Source organism: Pseudophryne corroboree, chromosome 1, assembly GCF_028390025.1.
Source record: "Pseudophryne corroboree isolate aPseCor3 chromosome 1, aPseCor3.hap2, whole genome shotgun sequence".
Lineage (NCBI taxonomy): Eukaryota > Metazoa > Chordata > Amphibia > Anura > Myobatrachidae > Pseudophryne > Pseudophryne corroboree.
In genome coordinates this window covers 872,353,087-872,380,307 of record NC_086444.1, presented here as the reverse complement: position 1 = coordinate 872,380,307, position 27,221 = coordinate 872,353,087, and the positions used below count along the sequence as shown (strand labels likewise).

The 27,221-nt window shown below is 46.4% G+C and overlaps 1 protein-coding gene across 1 annotated transcript in view; it reads left to right on the top strand.

Annotated features, from left to right (window-relative positions):
- The window catches only part of TBC1D2 (TBC1 domain family member 2), a 139,434-nt gene that overhangs the window by 65,079 nt on the left and 47,134 nt on the right, over window positions 1-27,221 (top strand). Inside the window, exons 5-6 of the mRNA XM_063920049.1 lie at window positions 854-945; window positions 19,596-19,786. Coding sequence (XP_063776119.1) covers window positions 854-945; window positions 19,596-19,786 — 283 coding nt within the window. The remainder of the gene's footprint in view (window positions 1-853; window positions 946-19,595; window positions 19,787-27,221) is intronic.

Below are 27,221 nucleotides of genomic sequence, written 5' to 3'. Positions count from 1 at the left end.
AGTCAGAATCGGAAGAAAAAATCTCACCGTGTGTACACACCCTTTGTATTTTAAGTATAGGATCTCCCTGGAGAAAAACATTTCCTCTTTCTAACATTTCAAAATAGTAAAAATAGTTAAAAACAACAAAAGCATATCTTCTATGAACAACAGATGTGTCCTCAGCCAGACCGAGTGGTGTAGCACATCCACTTTTTTTTTTTACTTTTGTGTCTGATTTGCATCACTAACGCAGTGAAACACCACTTTCCAGTGTACTACAGATGCTGGGCTGCAACTTTAACCGCACAGGAATTAGTTTTAAACCCGTACAAAGTTGCTGATACCTTGGAGTGAGAAAAAGCTGAGGCCTCTGCATACTAGCACTTCATATGCATGCTCAGACTCCTTTGCACATAGATGTATAGATATCGCACATCAAATTGATCAGTGCAGTCTGGCTAAGTAGTTTTGTCACTTCCAATTGTTTATTTGTGTGAATAAGATACACTTTTTGGGAAAATAAGACACTTGGCATGACCGAGTCGCCAGGGACCTGGTGCCCCGAGAGGGGCTGTTTGGTGTGACCGCAGCCACAGTGTACTGTATGTGGACACATCTGTATATATCATAACCTACAGGTGTTCTACCTCACCATGCCATATAAAATAAAATAATCAGATAACTAGCAAACAGATCCAGTTATTGCCTTGTCTTGTTACTTTTATTTTTCTTACTGCTGGAGAAGTATGTGGCTAATTTATTTTGCTTGTGCGTTATGATTAGCAGTAAATAGCATTATTTGCAGAATTTCTTAATATTTGTAAGTTGTAAAATGTAAGACAATCTGATGATGTTATTTATTCTATTACAGAAATACAGTTCATAATTTGCGTGGTGCGAAGTCTACGCTGGCGACTTGTAGGAGCGTTTTTCATTTTGAGGAAGGAGAACAAGTAGCAGAAGGTATTTTGGGGTATATTTTTATATTACATCTTTTCTGTATGAAAAACATGTTTACTGTTCCCCATCCGACAATCTTTTTTCTGAAAAGCTAAAATACTTGAATTACAGTGGACTCTGTAAAATGGTAATTGTTAAACACATCTAGTGTCTCTTTCACAGCGATAGGGGCCGCGCATCGCTATCGCCGGTACTAGATTGGCGATCTAGCACATCGCTCATTTCACCCAGCAGTGAATTGAGCAGCCCCCTGTCTGCCGCCCCCCTCGCTCAGCACACATCGCGCTGTGTACTGAGTGAGGGAGAGATGTGCGCTAAGCGGTCTGTGCTAGATCGCTCAGCACACATCTCTGGGGAAATCTCCCCTTATCTACTGGCCATAAGTGATTGGTTTGCTTGGCACTGTTAAATGAAGTAAGGCAAACTCGTCTATGTAAAGAAGTGGTGGTAAATAGTCACGTAAAACGGAGACTGTTTTTGTGACAAACAGTACTGAGCACCAGAGCTGCTTTAATGCTTTGGGGGACCCAGGGCACTTAATACTGGGGGCATGTACATTACTTCCCCAACTGCTGCCTACCCTCACTACCTTTCCTCCAGCTCAGGGGTTAGACAGTATATGAGAAACAGGACTGTCCCTACAAAATCATGATGGTTGTAGGGTATGCCTTCTATGAATAAAAGAAGAAACCATGTTTTTCAGTGGAATACTGAAATACAGTAACTTGAAAGTGACAAAAGGAATTGGCATCCAGCACTTTTTATTGCATATTTAATAAAGATCAGACTTTGCATTACATTTTTTATTCAACAGAATATTTGAAATACAGGTTGAGTATCCCTTATCCAAAATGCTTGGGACCAGAAGTACTGTATTTTGGATATCGGATTTTTACGTATTTTGGAATAATTGCATACCATAATGATATATCATGGTGATGGGACCTAAGTCTAAGCACAGAATGCATTTATGTTTCATATACACCTTATACACACAGCCTGAAGGTCATTTAATACAATATTTTTAATAACTTTGTGTATTAAACAAAGTTTGTGTACATTGAGCCATTAGAAAACAAAGGTTTCACTATCTCACTCTCACTCAAAAAAAGTCAGTATTTCGGAATATTCCGTATTTTGGAATATTTGGATATGGGCTACTCAACCTGTAATTAAATTAAAATGACTTGGACAAAAAGGATGGGACCCTTAACCTAACATTTTGTTGCACAATCTTTAGAGGCAATCACTTTCAATTTATGTAGTTCTCAATGAGACTTCTGTACCTGTCAACAGGTAATTTGTCCCACTCCTCCTGAGCAATAAACGTGTAGTGGTAATATGGTAAACCACCAATAGAAGTGCAAATCAACTTAATGTGCTTAGAGTAGAAACATAGGGGGTAATTCCAAGTTGATCGCAGCAGGAATTCTGTTAGCAACTGGGCAAAACCATGTGCACTGCAGGGGGGGTGGTGGCAGATATAACATTTGCAGAGAGAGTTAGATTTGGGTGGGTTATAGTGTTTCTGTGCAGGGTAAATACTGGCTGCTTTAGTTTTACACTGCAAATTAGGTTGCAGATTAAACTCACCACACCCAAATCTAACTCTCTCTGCACATGTTATATCTGCCTCCCCTGCAGTGCACATGGTTTTGCCCAGTTGCTAACAGAATTTCTGCTGCGATCAACTCAGAATTACCCCCATAATTGTAATCAGTAGCATACAAATGGCCTTATTCAGAGATGGACGCAGCCACTGCATTCACACGCAGGGCCGCGTCCAAAGGGTCTGATCACGCACAGCGGCTGTAGTGCGCTTGCGCAACCCTATACCATGTGATCACATCCTAGAAGGAGATTGACAGGCGACGGGCGTTATGTGGGCCGGACGTGTGTTGGGAGGGAGGAGGGCAGGAAGTGCAGGCGTGTCATGGCCATTTTCGGGACCGTCCGATGACGTTGCCTGTGTTTCCTGCGATAGGAAACATGGCAGGGGTCAACCTCTATTCGATGCAATTGCGATCACATCGCGGGATGTGGTCCCCAGCATGTGAGTAGTATGGTCGCAGATTTTGCTGTAATACTAAAATCTGCAACCATCTCTGAATAACTCCCTTAATCAGCACAACCATAAGCACAACAAACGGACATAAAAAGTTCCAAGGCAAAAAAAAGTGTAAAATACCGTCAGTACTTTAGGTGATATTCAAAGTTCCTCCAAACAGTACTAATGTTTCAAAATTAGAAATTATGCAGGAATAGCTCCAGCAGGTGGATAATAGTAATGTACACTGCTCAAAAAAATAAAGGGAACACTTAAATAACTCTATGTAACTCCAAGTCAGTCACACTTCTGTGAAATCAAACTGTCCACTTAGGAAGCAACACTGATTGACAATCAATTTCACATGCTGTTGTGCAAATGGAATAGACAACAGGTGGGAATTATAGGCAATTAGCAAGACACCCCCAATAAAGGAGTTGTTCTGCAGGTGGTGACCACAGACCACTTCTCAGCTCCTATGCTTTCTAACTGATGTTTTGGTCACTTTTGAAAGCTGGCGGTGCCCTCACTCTAGTGGTAGCATGAGACGGAGTCTACAACCCACACAAGTGGCCCAGGTAGTGCAGCTCAGCCAGGATGGCACATCAATGCGAGCTGTGGCAAGAAGGTTTGCTGTGTCTGACAGCGTAGTGTCCAGAGCATGGAGGCGCTACCAGGAGACAGGCCAGTACATCACGAGATGTGGAGGAGGCCGTAGGAGGGCAACAACCCAGCAGCAGGACCGCTACCTCCGCCTTTGTGCAAGGAGGAACAGGAGGAGCACTGCCAGAGCCCTGCAAAATGACCTCCAGCAAGCCACAAATGTGCATGTGTCTACTCAAACGATCAGAAACAGACTCCATGAGGGTGGTATGAGGGCCCGACGTCCACAGGTGGGGGTTGTGTTTACAGCCCAACACCGTGCAGGATGTTTGGCATTTGCTAGAGAACACCAAGATTGTCAAATTCGCCACTGGCGCCCTGTGCTCGTCACAGATGAAAGCAGATTCTCACTGAGCACATGTGACAGACGTGACAGAGTCTGGAGACGCCAAGGAGAATGTTCTGCTGCCTGCAAGATCCTCCAGCATGACCGGTTTGGCAGTGGGTCAGTAATGGTGTGGGGTGGCATTTCTTTGGGGGGCCGCACAGTCCTCCATGTGCTCGCCAGAGGTAGCCTGACTGCCATTAGGTACCGAGATGAGATCCTCAGACCCCTTGTGAGACCATATGCTGGTGCGGTTTGCCCTGGGTTCCTCCTAATGCAAGACAATGCTAGACCTCATGTGGCTGGAGTGTGTCAGCAGTTCCTGCAAGACGAAGGCATTGATGCTATGGACTGGCCCGCCCGTTCCCCAGACCTGAATCCAATTGAGCACATCTGGGACATCATGTCTTGCTCCATCCACCAACGCCACGTTGCACCACAAACTGTCCAGGAGTTTGCGGATGCTTTAGTCCAGGTCTGGGAGGAGATCCCTGAGGAGACCATCCACCACCTCATCAGGAGCATGCCCAGGCGTTGTAGGGAGGTCATACAAGCATGTGGAGGCCACACACACTACTGAGCCTCATTTTGACTTGTTTTAAGGACATTACATCAAAGTTGGATCAGCCTGTAGTGTGTTTTTCCACTTTAATTTTGAGTGTGACTCCAAATGCAGACCTCCATGGGTTAATACATTTGATTTCCATTGATAATTTTTGTGTGATTTTGTTGTCAGCACATTCAACTATGTAAAGAACAAAGTATTTAATAAGAATATTTCAGTCATTCAGATCTAGGATGTGTTATTTTAGTGTTCCCTTTATTTTTTTGAGCAGTGTATATACAGAAATGTTATCTGGTGCTGGAGTTATTCTAAACAATCTAAGATTTATACCTGTGTTGGAAGCTGCCACTGAAGAGGGAGATTACTTTACTCCCACAAGAAATCAATGGATAGCGGCAAGAAAACAGGGCACTTAGAAACAGGTATTATAGTATTTAGAATTTTTATATAGAAAATTTGCAAAAACAATTAAGATCAATGGGGGTCATTCTGACCCGATCGCACGCTGCGCTTCTTCGCAGCCGTGCGATCGGGTCAGAACTGCGCATGCATGAAGGCCGCATTGTGCAGGCGCATTGTTGCCGCTACCGAAGAAAGACGATTGACAGGAGGAAGGCGGATCCGGGCGGCAACTCACCGTTTTCGGGGAGTGTTGAGTCCAATGCAGGCGAGTCCAGGCATTTGGAGGGCGGATGTCTGACGTCAATTTCGGGACCTGTATCGCTGGATCGATCGCACAGGGTAAGTAACTCTTATCTTGGTCTTCTTTTACAGGAAACTTTTTTTGCATAGCAGGGCTGCACAAGCGTTCGCAACCCTGCTATGCTAAAATACTCTCCCCCATAGGCGGCGTCTAGTTGATCTTACAGGCTGCAAAAAGTTGCTACGTGCGGTCAACTCGGAATGACCCCCCAATATACACAATATTACATCATAATACACAGTACTGGCTGGTGCATAAAGAAAAAGAAATTATTCTAAAAGTCCATGTTAGTACATGCCAGTTACACCGTGTTAAAATAAGGCTTTTAAAAAAAAAAAGGTCATTAGTTTGATTTTCAAACTTATGTATAGACACTTTGTCTTCTCAGGTTGACTATTGCAGATGGTTAGCAACAGTCAGTGTTATTTATAAGCAGTTATAGGCCCTACACACATGCCGATTTGTTTGAAAGATATGAACGATCTCGTTCATAAATGAAGGAGAACTCGTTCATATCTTTTAGTGTGGAAGCTCCAGCGGTGAACGATGCGCAGCCCCGCGCTCGTTCATCGCTAGTCCCCCGTCGGCTGTGCATGCAGGCCAATATGGACGATCTCGTCCATATTTGCCTGGACTTCAATGGAGCTGCGTGACGGGGGGAGTGAAGAAACTTCACTCCCCCCGTCACTGCCCCCCCGCCGCCGGGCCGCCCGTCGGACGTATCCGCCATCGGGCAGATCGGCGGCGGATCGGCATGTCTGTAGGGCTCTTTTGCGCAAGCCATCCAATTAAATCATAAATGTCTGATTGGCGATTCAACAATGCTAGTTCTAGCTTCTAGTAGTAAGCACTTCCTGATATGCTGCACTCCTGGCCAGGTAATATGATAATTACATATAATAGCCTACTTGTGCAAATACAAGCCTTCCGACACTTGCAAGGACGTGGAATCTCCGGAGATGGCTGCCTAATCAACGGTTATTACAGTACCAGCAGCTGGGAGACACAAGCCCTAACTCCACATCAGATCTCTGATCAGAGCATATCAGCACAAGTAGGATAATAGTAATGTACTGTACATGGAAATCAGCATATAACAGTAGATCTGGAAATTAAATTGTGATTATGGATTATTCTTTAGCAGTATATAAATTTGTTCTGGATCCTCAAGGAATATTGTAGGACAAAAATACTGTTGCCAATATTAAATGGATAAAAGAAGAAAGTTAATTTCCTGATACAGTTTTCCTCTGAGGAAATCACTTTGATAATGCTGCGAAGAAACACGTAAGCGCTTTGGAACTTTAATCAGCACTGCTTGTTTGATATACAATCTTCAATTTGGGCAGCCCTTGTAGGCAAATAGGAGTTGCAGACACTGGTAAAAGCACTTTAGCAGCTTGTGTTAACACCTGTCGGTCTCTAATCACCGCTGTGTGGTCTATGCAATACATTTCCCAGTGAGTAGAATATTTGACACAGCTGTTCTTACCCATAGCTGTTCTGCTTAATGACTGTGATAAGATGTATATTACTCTTGTGCCACTATTACACTAAAACTGGGAACTTGCGATATATCTGCAGGGCTGACAGAAGACATTGCTAACGAGGGCGCAAGGCCGCCATCGTTGCTCTGGCAGCATCGGCAAGTGTGTATGCATCGGATGGATCGCTTAGTGTGTACCCAGCTTAAGACATTATATTTTAGAAAGTTATTGCTAGCAAGAAAAGTACTTTCTTCTTTTTTTAATTTAATATTGGCAGCAAGCATTTAACATTATACAACTAGTTAAATAGGAGCAGCAAGCATTTGATAGTGTATTAAGTGTTTAATTTTTGCGCCCAGTGGCATCAGAGATGTAGAGAGCCTGGGTGGGCCCTGGTACTCTTGGAGGTGTGGCCTAATTGCGGAGGTGGGGCCACAGTTTCTTACAAAAATTGTGTTTTAAAAAGTAAAAAGTATTTGCAGTGCTGCGTGCTCCTCGGTGAGGTGCAATTTGTGAGTGGGGTGATCAATGCGGCAGCAGTTTCCCTTTATCCACCACAGTCCAGCACACAGCTGCGTGTGCTGTGCTAGGGACAGAGGCGGCAGTGCTGCAGCTGACAGTGTATGTGGAGGGGGGGGGGGGGGGGGGGTATTTAGCACCTGCTCCTCCCCTCTCTTTTTGTGCCCTATTACTCTGTGCACTCTCTCTCTGCCCCCTATTCACGTGTGCCTCCCTGTATTCCCTACACTCCCGGTGTTTCCGCCCCCCCCCCCTCCCTGTGCAGTGAGTTCTGCGTGGTGGGTCTATTAAAGGTATGTTTATATGTTATAACTGGCCCACCCCATGCTATATGTGGTCCGCCCTGCAGTCCAGTGTCAGCTGTAGCCGCTAATGGCTAGCAGCTAGATAAGCAGAGCTGATACATTCACAAAGCTTTGACACCATCTTGCTGCGCCGCCTCACGCGTCTATACTATGCATGATACAGAAATCATTCACATATGATAAAACATGTAGACCTACAAGTTTATAGAAATCAAATAGGAGGTCGATCTTGAGTGTTTGCCAGGGGCTTCCAAGCCTCTAGTTTCTCCACTGTTTGTGCCTAGTCTTTTACCTGGCTTCCTGAGTAGACTGCTTCTGGGATACGGGCATTAGGTCGACCACACGTAGGTCGACAGTCATTAGGTCGACATGGTCACTAGGTCAACATGGAAAAAGGTCGACATGCGTTTTTCAAATGTTTTTCACATTTTTTTGACCTTTTTCATACTTTACTATCCATATGGACTCAATTGGGAATAATAACCTGTGCTGAGTGCAGCGGCAGCAGAGCGAGGCACCTTGCCCGAAGCAGGGGACACTGAGCACTAAGTGGGGTTCCCCGTCACTTTACGAAGAAAACGACACCAAAAAAAGTAAAAAAAATCTTCTGTTGACCTTTTTCCATGTCAACCTTGTTCATGTCGACCTAATGACCATGTTGACCTATTGACCACATCGACATAATCCATGTCGACCAATAGTGGTCGACCTAATGATTGTCGATCTAATGACCCATACCTCTGCTTCATTTGTCTCAGATTTGATAGGTGCTTCACCAGACTGCATGTTTCAGCTCTTTCCATAGATGCCTGGTCACTTCAGTCCACCCCGCACCTATTCTGTCTGGCACTGCCTCCCAGGGCTGGCTCGACCATTAGGCAGCTTTAGGCAGCTGCCTAGGGGCGCCGGCCACTGGAGGGCACCACTGAATTCATCTAGCAAAAAACTGAAGGATGTTTCTTTATGCGGGTTAGTAATGAACTTACAGATAAGGGGTTGGAACAAAATAAGGAGCATACAAATATATGTATGTCTGTGTACGTATTTACAGATGCCAAAATCCCAACACCTATCAGAATATAGACGCTGGAATCAAGACAGCCGGCATCCTTAATGTTAGTATCCGGTGAGGGTTAGGGCTGTGGTGAGGGAGGGTTAGGGAAAGGGGTAAGGTTCATGAATTTTATTCAAAATGTTGGTATTATGGTGGTAAGGATGCCACTGTCAGTATTCTGGCGGCGGCATCCCATACCCAACCCCAATTAAATATCCCCACCAGATCCCCATATACAGTATTTTACAGTATATAAAGAATTGACAGCACTCAAGGACTTTTAAAGTGAAAGTATATTGTGAATAAAGTCACAAAATTTAGTGACTTGTTTACATTATATTTTATCACTTTAAAAGTCCTTGAGTGTTGTCCCTTTTCTCTGTATATGTATAATGATGCAATTCACAGGAGGTGGTAGTGGCTTTGCAGGTTAGGGGGCGCTAGACTGAAGCTTTGCCTAGGGTGCAGAGAGACCTTGCATCGGCCCTGCTGCCTCCTCTTTACACCACTCCTCCCCCTGCTCTGACTGCAGCTTTGTCCTGACCACTCCATGCACTCCGCTCCGCTCCATCCTGTCCAACTTTACCTGCTCCCTTCCTGCTCCCATACTTACCCCTCCCTGGTGGCCGGCCAAGACCTTTAGCGCTAGGTCTGTCCTCTCCCCCTCACAGTGGGAACCATTGGGATGCATGCCCTGACTACTAATGTGCACACATTCAGGAGACGGAAGACACCTTATGAATTTATTATGTTGATACACTCATGATTGAATCCATGCTGTATATTTCTTTTTCATCCACTAGGGGTCACTGGAGTACTCTTGGGATATGGACGGTTTCCGTAGGAACAAGGCACTGAATATTCAAATTTAGAACTCTCCTCCCCTCCATATCCCAGAGTACCTCAGTGTTTTTTCTGTGCTTCTCGTAGCAACAGGGCTTGTGTGGAGCTTAAACCACACTACTTTGGATATTTTTATTTTTATTTATTTTTTTCTACCTTTTTACTTTTTCTACTAACAGCACATCCCTTCCCAGTTTCTGTAAAAACTTGGGTCCGGGATAGTGCCGCTATACGGAGCAGCGCATGGCGTGTCGGTCCTCACAAAGAGCACCCTCACTGCCACACGCAGCACATTCCCTGACTGCTGCTACAGCTGGACGGAGCTTACAGATAGAAGCCCCATCACAGCCTTCGCCTCTGGAGTCAGGTATGCGGGGGGTACGGGGCGGTCAGCGCACGCTGACGCCCCGCTGTGTGGGGACACTGCTCGCTGAGGCCGCCGCTCGCACTGCACCCGCAACCGCCTCCCCTGCCAGGCCGCCCGGAAACCGCTCCGGCCCGCGCCCCTCCACCGCAGAGACTCGCCAGCCGCCGCGCTCACCCGCCGCTCGCACCCGCCGGCCACACACGCACCGGCCGCCGCTGCAGGACGCTCCATTACTCGCTCCCCGGCTCCCTGCAGGTACCCGCGCCCCGGCATTCCCGCTCAGACAGCGGTACACGACGGGGGAGGGAGCAGAGGGGGGAGAGGACATTAGCGGAGGGCTGCATAAGGGGGGAAATAGGCTGTTACGCCTATATTACAGGGTTGGCTGCATGTTGCATATACCCTGCACTGTAAGGCATGGCAGCCATTTTAATCTTGCTTCCTGTCTTCCTGTTGTGATTCCAGATCCTGTACTGCATCTCTACTCCACCGGAGGCACAGGGGTGTTGGTGGGAATTTGGGATCAGTTTCATACAGTACTGGCACGTGCACTACACCTTGCCAGATATATATATATAGAGACACCTTAGTATTATTTACTGAGTCGTGCAGGTTGTCTGTCTTTGTGTCTTGTGTTGTCTGTCGGCATAATGAGTAAGGCACCAGCAAAACCTAAAAACCGCTGCCATGTCTGTCAGAGTGTGTTACCGGATGGATCTACCACATGCACAGTATGTTTTGTGGATTCCGCTACAAATACGATTTCGGCTCCGCTGGCTAACCCGGTTTCATTCCCGGACCCTCCATGGGCTGTGCTAGCAGATGTCATGGCTGGATTGCAATCTGAATTGGCCGCCGCTCGACAGGAGCGGGAAGCGGCAAGATCTGAGTCTAGGGTGAGACCGCTAGGACTACCGGAGGGGTCTCAGCCTTGCCAAAAGTCCAAGTCCATTTTGGATAGTAGGGATAAATTTCATTTGTCTTATGATTTACCAGTTTCGGCTATGTTACAGTCTGACGACTCTATGCCAGACCTCACGGCGCGAGATGACGGTGAGGAGGGCGAAGTAGACCAGCAGTCAGATAGTGAGGATTTTGACAGCCCAGGCATTGATAATCTCATCAGAGCGGTGCGTCAGTCTCTGAAATTTACAGAATCTGAGGAGCCTCTGACGAATGATGAAGTCGTCTTTGCCAAACGACAGAGGGCTCCGATGTGTTTTCCGGTTTCGGAATCTCTTAATAAGATGTTACTGGAAACACGAAAGAATCCAGATAAACGGTTTTCTATTCCTCGCAGGTTTAAGTCTAGTTACCCGTTTCCGGAGTCTGTGACAGCTACATGGGAGAATCCGCCATTGGTGGATTCGTCTGTGTCTAAACTTACAAAGAAATTAACCATACCAGTGCCGGCGGCTACTACGCTTAAAGACCCTTCAGACCGTAAAATTGAAGCTATGCTAAAATCCATGTATATAGCAGCAGGAGTGTTGCTTAGACCTGGGTTGGTTGGCATTTGGGTAACTAAGGCGCTCATGGTATGGATAACAGAACTCAAATCTGCCCTACATGACGATCACCTTATACTTCTCGCTGATCAAATCTGGGAAGCTGCTGATTATCTATGTACAGCTTCTACTGACGTCTGTCAGCTCACTTCTCGCCTTTCCTCGTCGCTAGTTACAGCACGACGAGCACTCTGGCTGCGCTCTTGGCAAGCGGAGGCGGAGGTCAAAAGAGGTATAGAGGCGTTACCTTACGGTGGCGAGAAGTTGTTTGGTCCTGAATTGGACAAATGGATTGCTGAGGCCACGGGTGGTAAGTCTGTTTTCTTACCATTGCCTCCAACGGCGCCTAGGCGGAAATACTCGGGGCCGGCGTTCAAATCCTTTCGGCCTCAGCCATTTCGAGGCCGTGGTAGAGGACCAGCCACGGCCGGTAGACGAGGTCGAGGGCGTGGTTTTCAACACACCAACGCCAGTCGTCAAGACGCTAAGGTCACCGACAAACCAGTGACATGACGGACTCCCAGCCCATCTTGGATCTCCAATTGTGGGAGCACGCCTTCAGACGGTCCATTTGGCGTGGTTTCAGACGTCCACAGATGGGTGGATCCGCAATTTAGTGCTAAAAGGTTACAAAATAGAATTCGACTGTCTCCCGCCACTGCGGTTTTTCAAGACAGGACTGCCTGTGTCGGACGACAAAAGGGCGGTTCTGCAAATTGCCATTCAATCTCTGCTGGAGTCAGCAGTTTTGATTCCGGTCCCTGTACACCAACAAGGGCAGGGTTATTATTCCAAAGTAAAGATAATTTTCCTGATTGCGCAAAAAAACAAACAGTGATGCAGCTATGAGAAAAAGGGGATTCTCCACAACAATCCCAATAACATGTACAACAAAATAAAGGGGTATTTTCTCAAATAAGCGCAAACACATACATGTGATAATTTTCTTTTTCTCCTCCTTCAACCGTAGAAATGATGGTACCACAGTTTTAACTTCCAATATGAGGAGGAATTTTCAGGCAATATTGGTTCTTTATAATGCCACAATCAGTAGAAGACGTTGGATCTCAAAATAGAAAGAAACTTCATAGTGCAATAATGCCATAAATTAAAACCAAGGAATTTATTAACAATTATGCACTCACAATAAGTAAATCAAATATCAGCATATAACCATAAAAATCTGATGAACAGCATAGCCATAAACACTACGTCTTGTCCAGTAAATTGTCCAATTGGTTGTCCATTAATTCATATTAGGTGATGATAAAATATAAAATATATATTAGATCAATAAAATCTTAAAAACAGTAAATATTTATAAAAACCACTTTAACTCGAATTCTACAGTAAGCCCTTTGGGGGTCAACGTTTTCAATCTAAAAATCCATTTCATTTCCGCCTTAGCTAATCTAACGTCTATATCTTTACTCCTCCATGTAGGGCTAATAGTTTGAATTCCCCAAAAAGATTTTCTAAATTTCGGGTTACAATTGTGACAATTTTTAAAATGTAAAGAAACTGAATGAATTAGGAGTCCTTTTTTAATATTATAAATATGTTCAGCCAATCTTGTTTTTAGGTTCCTCGAGGTTTTACCAATATAAATGAATCCACATTCACATTGTAAGGCATATATAACGTTTTTAGAGTTACATGTGATAAAATCTCTAATTTGGTATGAGGTGTCGTTCACTATAAATTCTTTAATTTTACTAGCACCTTTCGTGGTGCGACACATTAAACATAATCCACATCTGTGGAAACCATGACTCCGAGTACTAGACCTATTAGAAATATTAAGAGCACTATGGACCAATTTATCTTTAATATTCGCTGATCTGCGATAAATAAAGGACGGTTTCTTTGGTATCCTAGACCCAATAATCGGGTCCTCTCTTAATATATCCCAATGTTTCCTAAAAACAGTTTTATTTTAACTAATAATTATTTTTACTTCGAAGGGGTCTATTATATCCAACAGATTGGTACCGCCATGGGCACCAGGTTCGCCCCAAGCTATGCCAATTTATATATGGCATACTGGGAAGATCTCACCATCTGGAAAGATGGTACGCTTGGGGCGGGCCTGGTGTCCTGGAAATGTTATATTGATGATGTTCTATTTATTTGGAAGGGTACTACAGACGAATTAAACAATTTTTGTAATGAATTAAATTCCAATGATTTTAATATTAAATTAACTTTTTCCATTAGCCAACATGAAATATGCTTTTTAGATTTAGTATTATACACCAAAGATGGTCAATTACATTATAAATATTTACTGTTTTTAAGATTTTATTGATCTAATATATATTTTATATTTTATCATCACCTAATATGAATTAATGGACAACCAATTGGACAATTTACTGGACAAGACGTAGTGTTTATGGCTATGCTGTTCATCAGATGAATTGTTGGGAAAAGGCATTTCCTGGAACGGAACTCGTGGAACGCACTATGACACGCAAAAATCGTCATTTCCGCTTCTGCAAGCTGATACGCAAAGTTGACACGCAAAAACGTCACTTCCGCTTCCGCTGGATGGTGCGGTACGCCACTTCCGGTTCCGGATAACCGCAATTGAATGTTAATTCTATATACACCTGTTCCTCATGTTGTTAATTATATGGGTTATTTAGTCTCTCTGTGCTTGACTGCTCACTATGCCTCTGACGAAGGACCTGGATGTCCGAAAAAGCTTCAGGCTGTGTGAGCTGTCACGTTGGTCGGGTTGGGTGAGCTGCAAACGGTCCCTCTCTGTGAATTAGTCCGGATCTGTTCCATGTAGGGGGTGTCCGTGTTATCTGCTGTGTCCCCAGGCTGAGAACCATCTACCATTTTTATGGTTATATGCTGATATTTGATTTACTTATTGTGAGTGCATAATTGTTAATAAATTCCTTGATTTTAATTTATGGCATTATTGCACTATGAAGTTTCTTTCTATTTTGAGATCCAACGTCTTCTACTGATTGTGGCATTATAAAGAACCAATATTGCCTGAAAATTCCTCCTCATATTGGAAGTTAAAACTGTGGTACCATCATTTCTACGGTTGAAGGAGGAGAAAAAGAAAATTATCACATGTATGTGTTTGCGCTTATTTGAGAAAATACCCCTTTTTTTTGTAAGGGTTATTATTCCAGTCTGTTTGTGGTACCAAAGCCGGATGGCTCGGTCAGGCCAATATTGAACTTAAAGGGCCTCAATCAGTACGTCACTTACTACAGATTCAAGATGGAATCTCTGCGGTCAGTAATTGCAGGTTTAGAGCCACAGGAATTCATGATTGCGCTGGATCTCAAAGATGCATATTTACACATTCCGATTTGGCCACCTCATCAGAGGTTCTTGCGGTTTGCAATCCGGCAGAACCATTACCAGTTTCAGGCTCTATCGTTTGGCCTCTCGTCAGCGCCTCGGGTATTCACCAAAGTGATGTCTGTGATGATAGCTCATCTCAGATCCCTGGGAGTGATCATAGTTCCGTACTTGGACGATCTGCTCATCAAAGCTCCGTCTCAACAGATGCTCCTCCAGCATGCGTTGCTAACGTACAATGTCCTAGTTCAGCACGGTTGGATTGTCAACTTCAAGAAATCACATCTGATTCCGTCTCAACGACTGCAATTCCTAGGTATGATTCTCGATACGGTAAATCAAAGAATTTACCTACCAGAACGGAAAGTACAGATCATTCGTCATCTGGTTCGATTGGTGCTCAAGCCACGCACAGTCTCGGTACATCTGTGCATTCGCCTCTTAGGCACAATGGTGGCGGCTTTCGAAGCGCTTCAGTTCGGGAGGCTTCACTCACGTCCTTTTCAACTGGATGTGCTCGCACAGTGGTCGGGCTCGCATCTGCAGATTCACCACAGAGTGAGGTTGTCGCCACGGGCCAGGGTGTCTCTACTCTGGTGGCTCAATATACACAATCTGACCGCAGGGAAACGGTTCGGCGCCTGGAATTGGATAATTCTAACGACGGACGCGAGTCTCAGAGGTTGGGGAGCTGTAGTTCAAAATTGTCAGCTCCAGGGTCTCTGGGCGGATCACGAAAGATTGCTGTCTATAAATGTCCTGGAACTCCGGGCAATTTACAATGCGCTACGACAAGCAGTGCACATTCTTCGGTCTCAGCCTGTCCAGGTGCAGTCGGACAATGCGACGGCGGTCGCATACATCAACAAACAAGGAGGAACGAGAAGCCGCATGGCAATGCGAGAAGTAGCTCGAATCCTCAATTGGGCCGAGCGTCACCAAGTGATGTTGTCGGCAGTGTTCATTCCGGGAGTGGACAACTGGGAGGCGGATTATCTCAGCCGTCGGGTTTTCCATCCAGGAGAATGCGCATTACATCCAGAAGTGTTTCACATGTTGGCCCAGAGGTGGGGTTACCCTCAAGTGGACCTGATGGCATCTCGCCACAATCATCAAACGCCCCAGTATGTGTCCAGAACGCGAGATCCAAAGGCTGTGGCGGTGGATGCTCTCACCGTCGCATGGCCGTACAGCCTCGTGTACCTGTTTCCACCTTTTCCGCTGCTCCCTCTGTTGCTAAAACGGATCAAAAGAGAGGCCGTCACAGTCATACTAGTGGCGCCTCATTGGCCTCGGAGAGCTTGGTTCTCGGATCTCCGAGGACTACTCGCAGACGAGCCTTGGCCGCTCCCACTTCGTCCGGACCTGTTACAACAGGGTCCGTTCCTTTACCCCGATTTAGCGCGGCTGCGTTTGACGGGGTGGCTGTTGAGACCGCCCTCTTAAGGAGAGAGGGCATTCCAGAATCGGTTATACCAACCATGTTACGGGCTAGGAAGCCAGTTACGGTGGCTCATTATTACAGAATCTGGCGTGCCTATATAGGTTGGTGTGAGGATCGGAAGTTTCCGACATCATCTTTTAAGTTATCCCGTCTTTTGTTATTTCTACAGATGGGGCTGGATGGAGGACTGCGTTTATCTACACTAAAGGTGCAGGTATCTGCTTTGTCAATTTACTTTCAAAGACGATTGGCTCTATTGCCGTCTGTACACACTTTTCTGCAAGGTGTCCTCAGATTACAGCCTCCATTCATTCCACCTACAGCGCCATGGGACTTGAATCTGGTTTTAGATTTCTTACAGTCTTCATATTTTGAACCCTTACACCAAGTGGGTATTAAGTTTCTCACTTGGAAAACAATTTTCCTACTAGCCTTGGCTTCGGCAAGGCGTGTTTCCGATTTGGGTGCCTTGTCATGCAAGCCACCGTATTTGGTGTTTCATGATGACAGAGCGGAACTTCGGACGAATCCCGCTTTCCTACCAAAGGTAGTGTCATCCTTTCACATCAATCAACCAATAGTAGTTCCTGTGTTGACAGGAAATTCTGGAACCTTGGATGTGGTACGCGCATTACGCGTTTATGTGTCCCGAACATCTACAGTTCGTAAGACGGATACGTTGTTTGTTCTGTATGATGCTGCCAAGATGGGTTGGCCAGCTTCTAAGCAGACCATATCCAGATGGATAAAACTGACCATACGTCAGGCTTACCTTCATGCTCGGTTACAGCCGCCTACATCAGTAACAGCTCATTCCACACGTTCTGTGGGAACTTCATGGGCAGCTGGTCGTGGGGCTTCTACGATGCAGCTTTGCCGTGCGGCTACCTGGTCATCAGTGCACACGTTTGTGCGCTTTTACAAGTTTGATACGTTTGCGGCATCAGCATCTAGCTTTGGCCGCCTAGTGTTACAGGTGCCAAACTGCTCTCCCGCCCACGGGGGAAGCTTTGGTACGTCCCAAGAGTACTCCAGTGACCCCTAGTGGATGAAAAAGAAAATAGGATTTTGGTACTTACCAGGTAAATCCTTTTCTTTGAATCCATAGGGGGCACTGGACGCCCACCCAGAGCAGTTTGACCTGGTTTGCGGTAAGTTCAGGGAATCTTATGGTAACACATTCTCAAGTTTCAAGTTCTATCGGTTATTGTGCCAACTGTTTCATTGTCAGTCACGTTATGTGTCAACTTTATTGTTGTCAGTTTTGTTATATGTAATTCTCCATTGTCAACCTCTCTATCGCTCCTGTTCGGCTCAGTAAAAAACACTGAGGTACTCTGGGATATGGAGGGGAGGAGAGTTCTAAATTTGAATATTCAGTGCCTTGTTCCTACGGAAACCGTCCATATCCCAAGAGTACTCCAGTGCCCCCTATGGATTCAAAGAAAAGGATTTACCTGGTAAGTACCAAAATCCTATTTTTTCATGTTAGCATAACATACATATTAGCTCCCCATTTGTTATCGAACTACTGCTCTTATCTTTCTTAGACAGAGTGCTCAGAGATGTCCTAAGAATTGCCCCTGAATAACTACAAAAGGTTTGACATGAGAATTTCTGGGCGAATAACGCAACAGCAGTCTAGTTATTTGGGAATCCTGTACACTCTTGTACGATTTGAAAGCTGAATAAATACCACAAATTCCATTCACTTAGTTTTCAGATTTTATCTAGACAGGAATGGTAAATTAGTGGTTGTTAACTTAAGTTTGCCAATGTTAAAGCCCTGGGGAGTAGAGCATTTAAGACACTCTGGGCAAGATATACAAGCTGCAGTGTGGATGCCTGCAGCGTCCCTTTAGATACGTCTTTTTACATGCTGTTCGAGGCACTCTGCTTGCCAAATGCAGGTGCCGTGGTGATAGTGAGGACCTGGAGCTCTGCACCCTGGGAAACAGCTCCACTCATACACCCCTAGTTATGGCCCTGTCTTATTAATTCTCCTCTGGAGTTAAAAGTTATTTTGATAGCAGTGATAAACTGTACTCACTCCTGTAAATATTTTGGTAGTGGATATTATGATTTCTGTTCATGCGCACGGCGGATAATCAAAGGCTCCCCCAACTGTCCCCCCGTCCGCGGGACACTGCAACCCGTGGGATACTGTGACCCACAGGTGGGACAGCGGGACAGTGTCCGAATAGCGGGACTGTCCTACTAGAATCGGGACAGTAGGGAGTATGTCATTAGTGTTTTTAGATTTACTCTTTTTCTATAAATTGATTCTGTTCATCAACTGCTCTTTACCAAAATGTTGGCTAGAACGGCATGAAGATGTGGAATGCACATTTACTGGTTATGGGTATCTATTCTAAACTCACAAGATAAAAAGTAGCATTGACTTTAAATACAGTTCTAAAGACAAAAATATGTCACTGAGCTCCGTCTACAGTATAACATGAGGACTTATGAAATGTGCAGTAAGGGGCTGGTGCAGAGTTGCACACAGAGTTGTTCTGTGGATGTATCTTGTGATTTTTAGCACTATGTATGCTCCATAGCCAAGTATTCACCACTGAGCAACAGCAGCAGATTCGTAGAGACAGACGTATACAACTGAGGGGTAAATGCATTATCTGTCGTTATGGGGGAGAACCACGTTCTGTGCACTGATACCGCTTCTCCCCCATGTATGACGATGCCATCTCAGTGACAGTGGCGCCATGCACTTCTGTCCATATTGGCGCTGCTATCTAACAGATAGTACGCCGATATGAGTGGACAATGAATGAACGGACAGCATCACTGACCGTCCTGACACCTGGCTCCAGACTGTGTAGGGGATCTCACGTGAGTAGCGAGATCCGTGCATGCGCAGTGCAGCCGCCGGGCAGGGAGACACAGCGAATCGGCACTAAGCTGATATGCTGTGTGCTCAGGGCGGCATCGCCGGAGGGGGGGAGCGAGACGAGATGTTTATACAGTAATCAGGTGAATCAGGAAGGATCCGTGATACTATAACACATTTACCCCCGAGTCTGAAGGGGATTAAATGGGTGGTGACAGGGCATTTGCATGTAAACTGAGTGAAGGCGTGTTGTGCCTTTAGATTCAATATTGGGCTATGCAGAAACAAGTCAGATTATGGAGTGATCTCTTGCACGAAGTGCACGCTGATAGGGATGACAGCTAGATGTGTTCAAACCTGCATACTGTATGTACGAATAGCTGCATTTTTTTCCATGCACGCACTGCTAGGACAACTGTTGCCGACTTGCATGCCACTCTGCTTCAGCTCCTAATGGTGTTAATCTTTTACTATACTTGAGAATCATTGAATAACATTAATTGATGACATTTTGCAGTCTCAGAAAAACTCACTAGTATCATATATGAGTCCAAAGTACACGGTTATTACAGTTATTCTAGCATAGCCTAGATAGGGCGGCATTGTGTTTTGGTAAATAGAATCACATTCTGTTTTGTTTTTCAGTAGGTGAATTTATTGCAAGACAAGTTCAGAAGTTTTCTCCATCGCCAAACTTTTCTAGAAAGACAAGAAAAGAAAATAGTAGCTCATTGTCCAATCAGGAAGGCTTTGCTTCAGATACCATTTCTTTTGAGAAGATGAGCAACTCCAGACACCAGATTCAAGCTCTGGCAGAGGAGTTAAAGGCTCAAAAGGTACTTCATTATAACTTATATCACTTCATTTTGTGAGACTCCTTTATGTAATTTTGCCACACTCTGTTATTTAGCGAACTGATAGAACTATGTCCCTCATTCTGAGTTGATCGCTCGCTAGCTGCTTTTAGCAGCAGTGCACACGCTAGCCCGCCGCCCACTGGGGGTGTATCTTAGCTTAGCAGAAATGCGAACGAAAGATTAGCAGAACTGCTCATGAAAAATGTCATGCCGTTTCTGAGTAGCTCCAGATCTACTCCTACCTTGCGATCACTTCAGTCAGTTTAGTTCCTGCTTTGACGTCACAAACACGCCCTGCATTCGGCCAGCCACTCCCCCGTTTCCCCAGCCACTCCTGCATTTTTATCAGGCATGCCTGCGTTTTTCAGCACACTCCCTGAAAACGCTGAGTTGCCACCCAGAAACACCCACTTCCTGTCAATCATACTACGAACACTTGAGCGACTGAAAATCATCGCTCGAGCTTGGGTAAAATTACAAAGTTTTGTGTGAAAGTACTTAGCGCATGCGCGCTGCGTACCATGCGCATGCGCAGAATTGCCATTTTTTTCACTTGATCGCTCCGCTGCGAAAAACGGCAACGAGCGATCAACTCGGAATGAGGGCCAATATCCAGAAGTTAGGTCCAAATCATGAAATGTTTTTCTTTTGTCTCATATTAGACAAAATATCACTCCATTTATTTTAAGATATATATATATAGATATTTCTCATACGTCCTAGAGGATGCTGGAGATGCTTCAAGAACCATGGGGTATAGACGGGATCCGCAGGAGACATGGGCACCCCAAGACCTTAAAAGGGGTGTGAACTGGCTCCTCCCTCTATGCCCCCCCCTCCAGACTCCAGTTAGATTCTGTGCCCAGTGAGACTGGATGCACACTGAGGAGCTCTCCAGAGTTTCTCAGAAAAATACTTTTTTAGGTTTATTGTTTTCAGGGAGACCTGCTGGCAACAGGCTCCCTGCATCGCGGTGGGACTGAGGGGAGAGAAGCAGACCTACTTCTGTGAGTTTTAGGGCACTGCTTCTTAGGCTACTGAAAACCATTAGCTCCAGAGGGTTTAATCGCTAGATACGCCTAGATGCTCGTTCCCGGAGCCGCGCCGTCAACCCCCTTGCAGAGCCAGAAGTCAGAAGCCGGGTGAGTAGAAGAAAATCAGAAGACTTCAGTGATGGCAGAAGATTTCAGTGACGGCTTTTGAGGTACTGCGTAGCGCGCCATGCTCCCACATACAAAACGGCACTGCAGGGCGCAGGGGGGGCACCCTGGGCAGCATAAGACTTCACTAGCGACTGGCACAATAGTATACAGTGCCTGGGCACTAAATACAGACCCCCGCCAGTATAAATATATAAAAATAAGCGGGACTGAAGTGCGCCATTAAGGGGGCGTGGCTTAGCCCTCACAGCTCTGACCAGCGCCATTTTCTCTTCACAGCTGCAGAGACGCCGAGCCTGGCCTCCCACACTACTGTACAAGTAACAGGGTGCAAAACGGGGGGGGGGGGGGGGGGGGTGGCACAAGTGGTTTGGTGCTATTTTATTGAATTTAAACGCGCTAACAGGTCTGGGCAGTATATAACTCACTTCAGAAACTGGGATTGGCGCTGGGTTGTGAGCTGGCAGAACTCCCTCTGTGTTTCTCTAACAGGCTTTACTGTGGGTCTGTCCCCTATAGCCCCAGTGTGGTTGTGGGTGTCGGTTTGCGTGTGTCGACATGTCTGAGGCTTAGTGCTCTTCCCAGGAGGAGGCTGGAGTGGGGACAGAAAATGCTGTGGGAGTGACCGTGTCGGCGCGGCCGAAGGCTGATTGGGTAAATATGTTGAGTGTTTTGAATGCAAATGTGGCTCGGTTGACTAAGAGATTACATAAATCTGAGTCTAAGAACCAGACATGGAGAAAGTCCATGGAGGATGCATTGTCGCAAGCTCAGACCCCTTCGGGGTCACAGAAACGTGCATTTACCCAGATAATAGATACAGATACCGACACGGACTCTGATTCCAGTGTCGACTATAGTGATGCCAGATTAAATCCTAAACTGGCTAAGAGCATTCAATACATGATTGTGGCGATAAAAGACGTATTACTTATCACAGAGGACCCTGCTGTTCCTGATACAAGGGTCTGTATGTTTAAAGGAAAGAAACCTGAGGTAACATTTCCTCCCCCTCATGAACTGAACGCTCTTTATGAAAAGGCTTGGGAAAATCCTGACAAGAAGGTACAGGTTCCCAAAAGAATTCCGGTGGCATATCCGTTCCCCTCTGAGGACAGGGAAAAGTGGGAGTCAACCCCCAAGGTGGACAAAGCTCTATTGCGTCTGTCCAAAAAGGTAGCGCTTCCGTCTCCTGACACGGCAGCCCTAAAGGATCCTGCGGATCGTTAACAGGAAAATACACTAAAATCCATTTATGTCACTACAGGTTCGCTACTCAGGCCTGCCGTTGCTTCGGCATGGGTGAGTAGCGCTATTGAAAAGTGGGCAGATAACTTGTCATCTGAGATAGATTCCCTGGACAGGGATAGCGTGCTTTTGACTCTAGGTCATATCAGGGACGCTGCAGCATATTTAAAAGAAGCTGTAAGGGATATTGGCCTTTTGGGATCAAGGGCCAATGCCATGGCAGTCTCGGCTAGGAGGGCATTGTGGATTAATCAATAGAATGCTGATGCTGACTCTAAGAAGACTATGGAGTCTCTACCGTTTAACGGTAGTGTCTTGTTTGGTGACGGCCTCACTGACCTGGTATCTACGGCTACCGCGAGTAAGTCATAATTTTTACCTTATGTTCCGGCACAACAGAAGAAAATGCCCCACTATCAGATGCAGTCCTTTCGGCCCAATAAATACAAAAATGGACGTGAGTCCTCCTTCCCTGCTGCGAGAGGAAGGGGAAAAAGGTCACAGGCTGTGGCAAGTTCCCAAGAACAGAAGTCCTCTCCGGCTTCTACCAAATCCACCGCATGACACTGGGGCTCCTCTGCGGGAGTCCGCACCGGTGGGGGCACGTCTCAAACTCTTCAGTCAGGTCTGGGTTCGCTCGGCCCTGGATCCTTGGATATTAGAGATAGTAATCCAAGGGTACAAATTAGAGTTTAAAGGCGTGCCCCCTCACCGATTTTTCAAATCGGCCTTGCCAGCTTCTCTTCCACAAAGGGAGGTAGTATGCGCTGCAATACTAAAGCTGTGTCAAAATCAAGTCATTGTCACGGTACCCCCGTCACAGCAGGGGGAAGGCTTTTATTCGAGCCTGTTCGTGGTCCCGAAGCCGAATGGCTCAGTTAGACCGATTCTGAACCTAAAATCCCTCAATTTCTTTCTAAAATAATTAAAATTCAAGATGGAATCTCTCTGAGCAGTGATCTCCAGTCTGGAGGAGGGGGATTTTATGGTGTCGTTCAACATAAAGGATGCCTACTTACACGTCCCCATATATCCTCCACATCAGGCTTACCTGAGGTTTGCTGTTCAGGATTGTCATTACCAATTTCAGACGTTGCCGTTTGGTCTGTCCACGGCTCTGAGGATTTTCACCAAGGTTATGGCGGAAATGATGGTTCTCCTGCGCAAGCAGGGAATCACAATTATCCCGTACTTGGACGATCTCCTCATAAAGGCGAGATCCAAGGACCAATTACTGAAAAACGTTGCGCTCTCACTGACGATTCTGCAACAACATGGTTGGCTCCTAAACTTGTCAAAATCACAGTTGGTTCCGACAACACGGCTGTCGTTCCTGGGTATGATTCTGGATACAGAATTACAGATAGTTTTTCTTCCAGAGGAAAAAGCTCTGGAAATACAGAACATGGTGAAACAGATTCTGAAACCAGCAAGAGTGTCGATTCTTCAATGCACTCGGTTGCTGGGGAAGATGGTGGCGGCCTACGAGGCCATTCAGTTTGGCAGGTTCCACGCCAGAGTGTTTCAGTGGGACCTGTTGGACAAGTGGTCCGGGTCTCACCTGGACATGCACCGGAAAATAATCCTATCTTCCAGGACCAGGATCTGCACAGTTCTCACCTTCTGGAGGGACGCAGGTACGGGATTCAGGATTGGATCCTTGTGACCACAGATGCAAGTCTCCGAGGCTGGGGAGCAGTCACAAAGGGGAGAAATTTTCAGGGAAAATGGTCCAGCCAGGAAGCTTGTCTGCACATAAACATTCTGGAATTAAGGGCCATTTACAACGGCATTCTGCAAGCGGAACATCTTCTTCGCGGTCTGCCTATCTTGATTCAGTCAGACAACATAACAGTGTTATGATTCCAGCACTCTGGTCTGAGGAGATTTTATAACAAGGACCTGAGCACTGGAACGTAATGCTGGGAAAGGAAGCGGGAATGTAAAATAGCCCCTGGCACCCTAACTCCGTTGTCTCGCCTGTGTTGTCAGAAATCCCTTGCGAGACTATGGTTGCTTGAGCCCATGGCAGCCGCGTTTGAAGGGCGGATGACGTCTGCCCAACTCCGATGCCCCCTCAGGTCTTAATGGGAGACAAAGGGAAATCCGAGACAGGGTGATAACAAGGGGCCCTCTAACTCAGCAACAAGGCCAGGGGCTAAGCTAACTTAAAACTAGAATATGTGCGGAAAAACCGCCAGGGAAAAGGACAACCAAAATACCCACTTGTCCACTCTCCTACCCAGCACCGCCGAGTTCCGGAGAGGACTAATGGAAGCGGAACCCTCCGCAAATGCTCCGAAACAGAATACAAAAATAAAGCGGGCTGAGCCGCAGCACACGGCAGAGCCGCAACTCACGAACACCACACGAGATTATCTGGCGACCGTGGCGGACAATAGAGGACCAGAGACTTCTTGGGATGAGATGACAACTCCAAGATTCAGGAACCCTGAGGACAGGAATGACCGGACACAGCAGGACTGGAACAGACGTTCAGCAAACCTAAGCAGCATGCAGGAAGCTATTACCGGCGTCTGTGTGAAGCACTGAGAATGTATTTAACAAGGAGTCCTCCAATCAGATGTTACAGAGCCAAATTAGAAAACATGCCGTGCAGCTGCCAGGCTGCACGAGCAGAGACAAGTGTGTGTATAATTGATTGATTGACCCAGCAACGGGGAACGCGGTCCGCCCGTGGCGTCCCCGTTGCTAGGGTCCGGGCGGTTCAGCACGCCTGGCGTCCCTGCGTTGCTAGGGAGCCGGCGGCTACGTGCGCACGGCGTCCCAGCGTTGCTAGGGACCCGGCGGCTAGCACGCTCGGCGTCCCTAGTAGCTAGGCGCCGGGCCGCGAGGTCATCGCGGACCCCGGCGCCTAACAAACAGCAGTGGCGTACATAAAACGCCAGGGCAGAACAAAGAGTAGAGCGGAGGTGGCCGAGGCCACGAAAGTTCTTTACTAGGAGGAGAGACATGCAAGCGCTCTGTCAGCAGTCTTCATTCTAGGAGTGGACAACTGGGAAGCAGAGTTCCTCAGCAGACACGATCTCCATCCAGGAGAGTGGGGTCTTCATCAAGAGGTCTTTGCAGAAGTGACAAGTCGTTGGGGAATTTCTCAAATAGACATGATGGCGTCTCGTCTCAACAAGAGACTTCAGAGATACTGTTCCAGGTCGAGGGACCCTCAAGCAATAGCGGTGGACGCCCTAGTGACACCGTGGGTGTTTCCGTCGGTCTATGTGTTCCCTCCACTTCCATTCATTCCAAAGGTGATAAAGGTTATAAGAAGAACAAGGGTTCAGGCGATACTCATTGTTCCAGACTGGCCAAAGAGGGCCTGGTATCCAGATCTTCAGGAGTTGCTCATAGAAGATCCCTTGCCTCTTTCTCTACGGGAGAACCTGTTACAACAAGGACCGTGCGTGTATCAAGACTTACCGCGGCTGCGTTTGACGGCATGGCGGTTGAACGCCAAATACTAGCCCGAAAGGGTATTCCCAGTAAAGTCATTCCCACACTTCTTCAGGCTAGAAAAGAAGTAATGGCAAAGCATTACCACCGTATTTGGAGGAAATATGTGTCTTGGTGTGAATCCAAGAAGGCTCCTATGGAGGATTATCAGCTGGGGCGTTTGCTCCATTTTTTGCCAGCAGGTGTGGATGCGGGCCTAATGTTAGGCTCCATTAAATTATAGATTTCGGCCTTATCAATCTTTTTTCAGAAAGAATTGGCCTCCCTTCTAGAAGTTCAGACCTTCGTGGAAGGTGTGCTGCACATCCAACCTCCATTTGTGCCCCCTGTGGCACCGTGGGATCTTAATGTGGTATTCCAGTTCCTGCAATCTCATTGGTTTGAACCTTTATGTAAGGTTGAGTTAAAATTCCTTACTTGGAAAGTAGTCATGTTGTTAGCCTTGGCATCCGCAAGGCGGGTATCTGAGTTCGCGGCTTTGTCTCACAAAAGTCCCTATTTAATCTTCCATACTGATAGAGCGGAATTGAGAACTTGTCAACAATTTCTACCAAAAGTGGTTTCATCATTTCACGTAAACCAGCCTATTGTGGTGCCAGTGGCTACTGACGCCTTGGCGGAATCGAAGTCTCTCGATGTGGTCAGAGCTTTGAAAATCTATGTCGCCGTTGGCTCACAAATCGCCCCTGAAAGAGTCCCATGAAGCGGCTTGGGAGCGGGAAGTGGGTGAAACCCTGACGCCAGATGAGTGGTCTGAGATTAGGCAGGAAATTTCCACGAGCTCCATCTCGGTCCGAATCAAGGAAAATGCCTATAAATTATATTATCGTTGGTACCTGGTGCCATCGCGTCTCCATTCAATCTACCCATCCTGCTCAGATGGATGCTGGCGTCAATGTGGCCAGCGCGGAACCCTGCTGCACATTTGGTGGAACTGCCCGCAGATTAGGGGATACTGGACTAGGGTCCATAGACTTATTTTTAACGTCCTTGGTCTGGAGATCCCGAGGTCACCTCTCTATTCCCTGCTCTCTCGCCCAATTCCTCACTCCCCTCGCCATCAACAGAAGCTAACTAAGCATATTCTGAATACGGCCAAATGCCAAATTGCGGCTAACTGGAAATCCATGTCACCCCCCACAATCCCTGCTACCATAAATGCTATCTGGCAAACCTATAGACTAGAACGTATTACTGCGGTACTCCGTGACACCCCAGACAACTTTACCGCCACGTGGTCACCCTGGACGACATTTTTTGGAGCTGAACCCCCGTTAGCTACCATATAAGATAATGAAAGCCTTCATGATACCCGAGCCAACTACGTTTAACCTGACGCATGGCCCAGGCGGCTGGGACCTACCGACCATCCCCCCCCTCACCAATTTTCTCCCCCCCTTTCGCCTTCTTTTCTATCGTTATGTTTACTTCTTGTTCTTCTTTTCACTAAGAGATATTCCATCATCCTTGGCTACGGTACATAAATGACGGGCAACGCCACCTCTTGGTGGTTCTTCATACATAGGCATACATAT